Source organism: Tachypleus tridentatus, chromosome 9 (assembly GCF_004210375.1).
Source record: "Tachypleus tridentatus isolate NWPU-2018 chromosome 9, ASM421037v1, whole genome shotgun sequence".
In the NCBI taxonomy this organism is placed as follows: Eukaryota; Metazoa; Arthropoda; class Merostomata; order Xiphosura; family Limulidae; genus Tachypleus; species Tachypleus tridentatus.
In genome coordinates, this window is record NC_134833.1 from 14,810,097 (window position 1) to 14,822,188 (window position 12,092).

The 12,092-nt window shown below is 34.3% G+C and overlaps 1 protein-coding gene across 3 annotated transcripts in view; it reads left to right on the forward strand.

Annotated features, from left to right (window-relative positions):
• Positions 1–1,203: 1,203 nt before the first annotated feature.
• Positions 1,204–12,092, forward strand: part of LOC143224772 (guanylate cyclase 32E-like) — a 159,813-nt gene continuing 148,924 nt past the window's right edge. For 2 of the 3 annotated variants that reach the window (XM_076453044.1, XM_076453045.1), the window contains exon 1: positions 1,204–2,235. In XM_076453044.1, coding sequence (XP_076309159.1) covers positions 1,852–2,235 — 384 coding nt within the window. In that variant the 5' untranslated portion in view covers positions 1,204–1,851. The remainder of the gene's footprint in view (positions 2,236–12,092) is intronic. The other variant, XM_076453048.1, reaches the window with a different exon arrangement.

The following is a 12,092-nucleotide window of genomic DNA, read 5'->3' on the forward strand; positions in this document are numbered from 1 at the left end:
CTACGTAGCGTCTAAAAATTGGACATTCTCATTACGTAGCTTGGGGCGTGTCTCTAGCATTTTTAGAAGATCCTCTGTTAAGACATCGTTTCACATCCAATGCATTATGTAAGTTCCGGTGCCATAGTAATAAGTAAACATAACATAGTGTACTTCATAAAGTATTTATAAAGTGTAGGTGGTAACGTTGCTGAACTTATTATGAGAGTTTAGTCCTTTTATTAAACCAGACGTAACCCACAGGCATTTTCTGTGTTATTCTTGTTGTGTGTAGCACTCGTTAAGTTTTGCAGGGGGAGGGAAACATTCACAAAGACCATAAGAATTAAGGGCCTAAATTATATATGACATGTCCTAAAGATATGGGGGAAAATAGCGCCCTCTAGGGAAGAAAAAGATGCTGAAAAGCCTTTTTTTTCTTGAAACTGTGTTGTTGGTTTTTCTATAAGTTTAACATTATTTTTTTTTTAATGTCATTCGAAGCTGGATATTTCTATCATATAATATTAACAGTTGGAGAATTTAATTGGTTTTACTGTAAAAGTAAACACGTCTGTCAGTGTTATGTATTTTAAGGGATATGTCTCGTCAGATGTGTGAGTAAATAATAAAATATTTGTTTGTTTTGAATTTCGCACAAAACTACACGAGGACTATCTGCGCTAGCCGTCCCTAATTTAGCACTGTAAGACTAGACGGAAGGCAGCTAGTCATCACCAACTCTTGGACTACTCTTTTACCAACTAATAGTGGGATTGACCGTCACTTTATAACGCTCCCACCGCTGAAAGGGCGAGCATGTTGGGTGCGACCGTGATTCGAACCCGCGACCCTCAGATTACGAGTCGAACGCCTTAACCCACCTGGTCATACCGGCAATGAAATACATCTTTTAAACACGGTTATGTACTTGAAAACTAAGATCACTTCCATAGAAGTAGTTCCTAAAATGAATTATTTTAAGGTATTTATTTCGCTGTAATTAATGTGTAAGAATAATACAACGTAAGGCCTCGTAGATGGTCTTTAAATAATAAAAAGTGTCTCACTTCACAACCTCGTGGTTTGCTCAGCTAAAAGTGTTGGCCTCTGACGACGTATTCTCACTGGCTTGTACATACCGCCATCTGGTGGTCATATGAAGTCGGTATTCATTTAAAAGCAGTAGCTTACTCGTCTGTCACTCACAACAGGGTTCATGTGTCTCGCTTTGTTTTTTCAAAGATCAAGACATTCCGGAGCTAGACAAGTGACGACCTCAACTGAACACACTTAATATTTTTTGTAACCTATAATATTAGGACTTGCGGGACGTATTCAGTTGTTTTGAACTGTAGATTGAAGATTGGCGGTTGGTGTATTTGCAACGTATGATTTAGCGCGACTTTTGAAGGGAGAGAAAAACGAACGCAACTTCGAACTTGCTAAAACCAAGTGCTTGTTTCAAGGTAACGAAACGTGCTGAACAAAGTTCGTCAACAACTAATAAACACTTTTGTAATAACGGTAAAGAATCAAGTGCTCATATGCCATCATATTGTTTCTTGATAATTACGTCACTTATATAAGTTCTCAGGGTTAAGATATTAGTTTAAAATAAATATAAGGAAATATGTGAACTTTAAGAACTCAACGGTAGATGACTTCGGAGATTTGCTAACCCTTCTCTTCATAACTAAAGAACTAAAACTTCCAGGTTTTGGAACAATTATCAGTCTTCGAACACGTTTAAATGGGGTTATGGAGTCATAAATTATTTGTAAACTCGTATTTCGCTGCTGATCGCCTCCTTAAAAGTCATAAGCATAGTTTGAACAGTCAGAATCTGAGCTGTTTGTTTTTTTTAAGAAGATGACCACGCGTAAAGTTGTTACGTTCATTTTTCTGTCCATATTCCTCGTGCCGACACGTCCATCACCGGAGCACTCGATTTTTACCATGGGATATTTGACGGGCTCGAAGCGTCGGCCAGGCAACAAGGACTACCCGAGGTACGGTCTCACGATATCCGGCGCTATAAACTTAGCCGTAGACGAGATAAATAAGGATCACCCTCTTCGTGACAGCCACACGCTAGACATATTCGTAGCTGAGACTTACGGCGAAGAAACAGAGAGCATCTTTCAAACAGCTAAACTCTGGACCCAAAATGTTTCGGTATACATCGGGCCTCAAGAAACGTGCATACACGAAGCTCGTATGGCTGCTAGCTTCAACTTGCCCATGATATCCTACGTAAGTTAAAGTATCAGTCCTTCTCGTAGCGAAATGTATTTAAAAAGAAATCGTATAATTTTTATTTAATTAACGTGCTGTATTATTCTGTTTATAGTGATAAAGAAACTATAGTATATATTGATAAGTTAAAATGTATTCTCAAACCGGCGGGTATTAAAACTTTAATTAAAATAATGTACAAAACCTCTTTACGTCATCTTTAGGTCGTCCTGTATTATAATTAAAGTTTTAATACCCATACACGCCGGTTTGAGAATACATTTTTTCTTTAAGTTGAGTTTCCCGTCATCGTAAAGAACGTTGTTTCTATATTTACCACATGGTTCATAAGTTCTGTGGTAATTTATATTTATTTTATTTGCTTTTTAAAAGGTACTTGTTTAAGGTACAAAACAACCTGAGGGGTAGTGAATCTATATCTGTACAACGTTTCTTGTCTCAAAAGTTAGGTACAATTAGTTACAACGTTCAGAGTATGTTATCATTCCTCACCGTTACAAACGAAACGTTGTTCAGGAATAAACCTATCACCTCACGTCTAGCTGTTTGTAAACTTCGGTTTTGTTTCGTATTTGATTTCTATAGTAATTTAATTTATTTCTAGTCGCAACATGGTAATTTTAGTGTCTTTATGTGGAAAGAAACTTTATTTTTCTAAAAATCTAATATCTTACATTTATCTTTAAGTGGTAATACAATAAAGGTGTGTTTTTTAACATATCTGTAATTAATTAGAACCTGCTAAGCTATGTCAGGGTACACCATAGATAGGGAAATGATCTTCAAACAGGATAAATGAGTTTTTAAAAGGAAAGTCGATAACAAAACTCAAGTTTACGTTATGCATTATCATCACCTTAGAGTCATATCTTCACAAATATCTTCGAACAACTTTCCAAAAAACACAGAAAAGTTTTCTGTGTTTGAACCAATCGATTGCTTCGAAATGTTTGAAAAACAACAACAACTATAAGTTTGAGATTAACCATCAAATTGCTCGCGCACTGTTCAGTAACTGAACGGTTTATATATGTCGATATATCGGTCAGTTTTTATGTTTTTCTTATTACACTGCTTGATGTAAAAAAAATTAGTGATAACAAATGGGAAAATCACTCTGTAGGGTTAACTTCAATACTGAAAGTATTATAGTTTATATGGCGTGTACGTTATAATGGGACCTTAAATCAATAAAGTTCGTGGAACATTCATAATTTGATACAGAAATAGCTAGGAAAAATATACGTTCAAAGTTCTAACAAAGGTAGCGATTAGATACAAACATAAACAAGGGATTCTAATAAATAATAATATATCAAACTATTGTTATCGGCCATACGTCACAGAATATTTTAAATATTATCTGATAGCTTGCTATTCGTCACTACAGGCTTTAGTTACGAACTGTAAACCAATCTGAAATCTGATTTTGATTCATAGTAAAAATGCTAATTTGGATGAAAATAGAATATATTCAAGTTAGTAACGCAAGAATGGTGATCTACGTTTACATACTTTATATCACACGAGACCCTTATAACAAGTGTAGCTATGAAAATCTATATAAATAATAGCATTTTATTACAGCATTAATATACAAACGGCCCCCAAGTGTCTCTGGTAATCTTGCTTCAATTAAGCTTTCTATCTTTGCTGAGGGCAAAAGACAGGCAGCCCCATTGGGCAGCTCTGACTTGAATACAAAAAGAAAAAAAGACGGAGAAACTATTTAACCCATTATCGTATCTGTAAAGAACCATGGAAAAAAGCTGTAACCCATTATCCTATTTCTAAAGAACCACTGAGAAACTGTGTGAGCCGTTTTCATGTCTGTGAAAAATCATGCAGAAACTATGTGAAACGTTATCGTATCTTTGAAGAACCATGTAGACACTTTGTAAACCGTTATAGTATCTGTGAAGAACCATGTAGATACTTTGTAAACCGTTATAGTATCTGTGAAGAACCATGTAGACACTTTGTAAACCGTTATAGTATCTGTGAAGAACCACGGAGAAACTGTGTAAACCGTTATCGTATCTGTGAAGAACCATGGAGAAACTGTGTAAACAGTTATCGTATCTGTGAAGAACCATGGAGAAACTGTGTAAACAGTTATTGTATCTGTGAAGAACCATGGAGAAACTGTGTAAACAGTTATCGTATGTTTGAAGAACCACGGAGAAACTGTGTAAACAGTTATCGTATGTTTGAAGAACCACGGAGAAACTGTGTAAACAGTTATCGTATGTTTGAAGAACCACGGAGAAACTGTGTAAACCTTTATCGTATATGTGAAGATTCTTTTAACACTTTATTACACTGAAAGTCACAACACTTTATTATACTGAAAGTCACAACACTTTATTATAATGAAAGTCACAACACTTTATTACACTGAAAGTCACAACACTTTATTATACTGAAAGTCACAACACTTTATTATAATGAAAGTCACAACACTTTATTATACTGAAAGTCACAACACTTTATTATACAGAAAGTCATAACACTTTATTATACAGAAAGTCACAACACTTTATTATACTGAAAGTCATAACACTTTATTATACTGAAAGTCATAACACTTTATTATACAGAAAGTCATAACACTTTATTATACTGAAAGTCACAACACTTTATTATACTGAAAGTCACAACACTTTATTATACTGAAAGTCACAACACTTTATTATACTGAAAGTCACAACACTTTATTATACTGAAAGTCACAACACATTATTATACTGAAAGTCATAACACTTTATTATACTGAAAGTCATAACAGTTTATTATACTGAAAGTCACAACACTTTATTATACTGAAAGTCATAACACTTTATTATACTGAAAGTCACAACACTTTATTATACTGAAAGTCACAACACTTTATTATACTGAAAGTCATAACACTTTATTAAACTGAAAGTCACAACACTTTATTATACTGAAAGTCATAACACTTTATTATACTGAAAGTCACAACACTTTATTATACTGAAAGTCATAACACTTTATTATACTGAAAGTCACAACACTTTATTATACTGAAAGTCACAACACTTTATTATACTGAAAGTCATAACACTTTATTAAACTGAAAGTCACAACACTTTATTATACTGAAAGTCATAACACTTTATTATACTGAAAGTCACAACACTTTATTATACTGAAAGTCACAACACTTTATTATACTGAAAGTCACACCTAATTCTTTATTTGATCCCCTGTAACACAGAGGTATGTCTGCGGACTCACACCGCTGGAAACCGGTTTTTGATACCCGTGGTGGGCAGAGCACAGATAGCCCATTGTGTAGCTTTGGGCTTAATAAAAACAAAACATTTTGTCCTCATTCCTATCTAGATCTGTGGTGGGGTATTTTGTGTTAACCAAGATGTTTTGTGGTGTACTTTGTGTTAACCAAAAAGTTTTGTGGTGGGGTATTTTGTGTTAACCAAAAAGTTTTGTGGTGGGGTATTTTGTGTTAACCAAGAAGTGTTGTGGTGGGGTATTTTGTGTTAACCAAAAAGTTTTGTGGTGGGGTATTTTGTGTTAACCAAGATGTTTTGTGGTGGGGTATTTTGTGTTAACCAAGAAGTTTTGTGGTGGGGTATTTTCTGTTAAACAAGAAGTTTTGTGGTGAGGTATTTTGTGTTAACCAAGAAGTTTTGTGGTGAGGTATTTTGTGTTAACCAAGAAGTTTTGTGGTGGGGTATTTTGTGTTAAACAAGAAGTTTTGTGGTGGGGTACTTTGTGTTAACCAAAAAGTTTTGTGGTGGGGTATTTTGTGTTAACCAAGATGTTTTGTGGTGGGGTATTTAGTGTTAACCAAGAAGTTTTGTGGTGGGGTATTTTCTGTTAAACAAGAAGTTTTGTGGTGAGGTATTCTTGTGTTAACCAAAGCCTTTGTGGTGAGGTATTTTGTGTTAACCAAGAAGTTTTGTGGTGGGGCATTTTGTGTTAAACAAAAGTTTTGTGGTGGGGCACTTTGTGTTAACCAAAGCCTTGTGGTGGGGCATTTTGTGTTAACCAAGATGCCTTGTGGTGGGGTATTTAGTGTTAACCAACAGTTTTGTGGTGGGGTATTTTCTGTTAAACAAGAAGTTTTGTGGTGAGGTATTTTGTGTTAACCAAAAAGTTTTGTGGTGGGGTATTTTGTGTTAACCAAGCAGTGTTGTGGTAGGGTATTTTGTGTTAACCAAAAAGTTTTGTGGTGGGGTATTTTGTGTTAACCAAAACGTTTTCTGTTGGGTATTTTGTGTTAACCAAAACGTTTTGTGGTGGGGCATTTTGTGTTAACCAAAGTTTTGTGGTGGGGTGTGTTTGTGTTAACCATGAAGTTTTGTGGTGGGGTATTTTGTTAACCAAGATTGTTTTGTGGTGGGGTATTTTGTGTTAGCCAAGAAGTTTTGTGGTGGGGTGTTTGTGTTAACCAAAAGTTTCAGTAGTGGGGGTATTTTGTGTTAACCAAAAGTTTTGTGGTGGGGTATTTTGTGTTAACCAAAAAGTTTTGTGGTGGGGTATTTTGTGTTAACCAACAGCGTTAATGGTAGGGTATTTTGTGTTAACCAAAAAGTTTTGTGGTGGGGTATTTTGTGTTAACCAAAACGTTTTCTGTTGGGTATTTTGTGTTAACCAAAACGTTTTGTGGTGGGGTATTTTGTGTTAACCAAGAAGTTTTGTGGTGGGGTGTTTTGTGTTAACCATGAAGTTTTGTGGTGGGGTATTTTGTGTTAACCAAGATGTTTTGTGGTGGGGTATTTTGTGTTAGCCAAGAAGTTTTGTGGTGGGGTGTTTTGTGTTAACCAAAAAGTTTCGTGGTGGGTTATTTTGTGTTAACCAAAAAGTTTTGGGGTGGGGTATTTTGTGTTAACCAAAAAGTTTTGTGGTGGGGTATTTTGTATTAGCCAAGAAGTTTTGTGGTGGGGTATTTTGTGTTAACCAAGAAGTTTTGTGGTGGGGTGTTTTTGTTAACCAAGAAGTTTTCAACTCGGAGACGGAAGAAGTGTATACCTGCATTATATCATATTCATTTACGTTGACCTGACCTTAAACGTATCAAGGTTTGAGGTCTGATATTTTTTATTAACCAAGAGTGTTTCCACTCTGGCGGCTAACCTGTGAATTCGAAACTCTGATCCTCTACTTGAGAGTTGAGAATTCCTACCGCTAGGCCTACCTATTATCTATATGTTACGTAAGCATAATACATTATTTTAGTTTTATCTAGAGGAATAACTCGTGAAAATCCGATGTCTGTACTTCTAGTGAAGGCTTTCTAATTCCCCGATCTCATTATTTGAGAAATTTAACTTATTTCACGAATAGACCTAAATTAATATGGAAAAACATCACGTAGTCCTTATGTCCAGATCTTCAAAGAATACTTCCATATGTTGTTGTTACTAAGTGCAAAGCTGCGCCACTAGAGGGCAAACACGAAGCTACACAATGGGTTATTTTCGCTCTGCCCACAACGGGTATCGAAACTAAACCGGTTTCAAGCGGTATAAGTCTGCAGACATACCGCTGTGCCAATTTTAACAAACGTTACAAATGTTGTGGCTCAGGCCTAGTTACGTGTAAAAAGAAAATACCCCATTATGTAACAACTTTAACGTTTGTTACTTTCAGCCGTGGGGGCGTTATAATATGACGGTCAATCCTACTATTCGTTGGTAAAAAGAGTAGCCCAAGAGTTGGCGGTGGGTGGTGATGACTAGCTGCCTTTCTTCTAGTCTTACACTGCTAAATTAGGGACGGCTAGCGCAGATAACCCTCGAGTAGCTTTGCTCGAAATTAAAAGAAAAACAAAAACAAACACACCAAATATGCCCGCTTTTTTAGAGTAAGGGGCGTTATAATGTGACAGCCAATCCCACTATTCGATGGGGAAAGGGTAGCCCAAAAGCTAGCGATGGGTGGTGATGTCTAGCTGCCTTCCCTGTACTCTTACTTTGCTAAATTAGAGAAGGATGGCGCAGAAATCTTTGCGCGAAATTCATAAAACAAGTAAACAAATATAGTTTGATTAATGCTCTGAAACTGCGTTGTGAATTAAAATGACGTCACTGGACATGAACATTCCCACATCACAACGAAACCCTTATATAATTACAGGTCATTATCAGTGACGGCTGTCACTAATTATGCGGAAGTAGCTTTCATTTAGTTTGGACCATGATGGTTGTATGTGATACAAACATCAAAAGTACCGTCATGAACCCGCTAGATTCCGTCTAAAATTATGCAAAACCGAAATGGAAATCTGTTATACTGAAACAAGAGAATCGATAGTAACTTGGTTTTTCCCATAACAAACCTGGGGATAATTTAAAACGCGTTCGTCAGACAAAACAAGTGCTGCTAAAATATGTATATTTTCTTAATTCTAACTTATATTTGCCACAACTAGGGTATTAGATATTTGAATTTTTGATAAGTTACTTGAGCGTGTGTGTTTTCTTATAACACAGCCACATCGGGCTATCTGCTGTGTCCACCGAGAGGAATCGAACCCCTGCTTTTAGCGTTGTAAATCTGTAGATTACCCGTTGTCCCAGCAGGGGACAAGTTATTTACTTAAAAAGGGTACACCAACATTAAAACTATAATTGTTTGGATGGATAAAATAGTTATTTATTTTTCTTGTCGGATTTTATCATAAAGATATACTATTTTTCTGAGTACTCAAATGTAATTTGTTTTTCAATAATTTGGTAAATTATATATATAATATATATATATTTCTCTACAAGTGGGTTTTCTCGACATCAATGAATTTGGTAAAATGTTTTTTGCGAACCAACATTAATTACGTGACGCGCTTGCTCCCCCTATCTTTCAGGACTAGAAAAATCTCTTTCACACAGAAATAAAAACGTACAGTCAGGCAACATATAAAAACGTACAGTTAGGCAACATATAAAACGTACAGTTAGGCAACATATAAAACATACAGTTAGGCAACGTATAAAACGTACAGTCAGGCAACATTTCCGTTCATTTTTCTTCAATAAATGATGGCTAGAGAGATTTCCTATAGATGTTGTATGTCATCTATATAAATATAATAGTACTGTATGTTGTATGTCATCTATATAAATATAATAGTACCGTCTGTTTTATGTCATCTATATAAATATAATAGTACTGTATGTTATATGTCATCTATATAAATATAATAGTATTGTATGTTGTATGTCCATGTAACGACTTCACAGGACGTGAATGGATTTTCAGTAAACTTGGTATGATGGAGATTTGTTAGGTCCGTGCGGAGGTACAAACAGATTGGTGTTTTTTTACAATTACATAAAGGGAAACAACTTTTCATGTCTTAAGATAACTTTCATTAATCATGAATCTACATAACTTCCGTTTAGGGGGCGGATATTCTAACTAGTAAAAAATAAAATAAAACTTCGTGTGATTACGAAATTATTGTTCTAGTTCGGGGAAAGGCGCAATAAGTTTCACTGGATAAACAATGATCTTCAAAAAGGCTTAGAAAGCCCCAACATTTTATAAGGAAAGATGAGACACATTAAACAGTTACGTAGCATATCCTAGAATATATGTTTATAAATATGCCCATAAAAGTTCGCGTAATGCTTGTTAGATGGTTATTTTTGGTAGTAGATCTTGTTAAGAAATAATAAGTCTATTGAGCGGCTGAAAACAACTGAGTTAGAACAAAACAAGGGCCAGAAATCTGAAGCTAGTCCGATTATAAAACGCTTAGAAAACTGTACGTGCATAGAGACTATGTACCCGAACACATTGATGCACAAAGTTCTTAGTGAGTATAGATAAAACAAGGATTCCATGAATGTAAACTATTAAAATAACCTTAAAATATTATAATGTAACAACAGCATCAGCTATTAAAATAACCCTTAAAATATTATAATATAACAACAGCATCAGCTATTAAAATAACCCTTAAAATATTATAATACTTTCACAGTATTAGGTATTAAAATAACCCTTACGATATTATAATACTTCGACAGTATTAGGTATTCAAATAACCCTTACAATATTATAATACTTTGACAGTATTAGGTATTAAAATAACCCTTACGATATTATAATACTTCGACAGTATTAGGTATTAAAATAACCCTTACGATATTATAATACTTTGACAGTATTAGGTATTAAAATACCCCTTACGATACTATAATACTTCGACAGTATTAGGTATTAAAATAACCCTTACAATATTATAATACTTCGACAGTATTAGGTATTAAGATAACCCTTACAATACTTTATTATTTTCTTTACGTTTTGTTTCAAATAAACCAATTTTGAATTTACGATTATTTAAAGACTGCTTAAAATAATTAATGTTAGAAACGTTAATATTTCACATAACAACTAGAGTGAATCTCCAATAGCTTTTGGACTTCAAATTCCATTTGACAAAATTAGAATTAATATAAGACCTTGGTCAACGTCAAATACGTCCGTTAAGAGGTTTTTTTTTTAATTTCTGAGTCCAAAACTGTAATTAGATCTCAAATCAGTCAAGATATGACAGAGATATGAGTTAAAAGTTTGCTTTGGAAACTGAAAAAAAAAAAAACAAGAAAAAACCCACAACCACTCTATGAGCCGTTTTGCCGCGGCTGAAAAATAAAAGAACGTATTTCATATCATCCACAATTGACGATTAATTTTATTATCATGTTATTGCGCTAACGCTCACTTTAATTTCTCTTTAAAGACAGCCGTGAAAACAAGTAAAACCAAAAATAAAACTTAAAAAACTTTATTGCCTTTCGGAGGGTAACACTTTTCTTCAGGGGATGAATAGATTGTGCGAGATGGGTTGAAGTATTCATCAAATCTTGAATGACGACTGTTGTTGTTTTAATGTTACTAATAAATCGTCAGTCTTTTATAAAATAATACATTTGTTTTAGGCCCTACTTTCACAACCAATGTTTACTTATTGATAATTTCTAAATAAATTCATTAGTTCGAAAATTAAAATACATGAGCTTTTCCCCACCAGTATAATCTTTGAATTTTTTTTCTTATTGAATACTAAAACATTTTGCTTTATATATAAATAAGGAAAGGGCTATAATGTTTCTAAACAAAATAAAAAAGACAATACATGTTTCGGCAAGACAGACAATTACTGTGAATAGAATTTGACTGTTTAATAATGCACAAAACTATTTGAAGCCTATCTGCGTCAGCCGTCTTTAATTTTGAAGTAACACATTCAATTACTGTGAATAGAATTTGACTGTTTAATACTGCACAAAACTATTTAAAGGCTATCTGCGTCAGCCGTCTTTAATTTTGAAGTAACACATTCAATTACTGTGAATAGAATTTGACTGTTTAATACTGCACAAAACTATTTGAAGGCTATCTGCGTCAGCCATCTTTAATTTTGAAATAACACATTCAATTACTGTGAATAGAATTTGACTGTTTAATACTGCACAAAACTATTTGAAGGCTATCTGCGTCAGCCATCTTTAATTTTGAAATAACACATTCAATTACTGTGAATAGAATTTGACTGTTTAATACTGCACAAAACTATTTGAAGGCTATCTGCGTCAGCTGTCTTTAATTTTGAAATAACACGATAAAGAGAGAGAAAGCAGGTAGTCAGTAACACCAATCATTACCTCTTTAACTACGAATAATTGGCTTTTCCTTCATATTATAGCATCCCTACAATTAAAAGTGCGAACACGAACGGTAAAAAGGTTCGACACAGGTTAATACCGAATTTGCAGAATTCGCAAAAAAAAAGACAAATTGTTTGATATTTATGACGTAATTCACACCGTATTGTTTTATTGTAACTAATACTT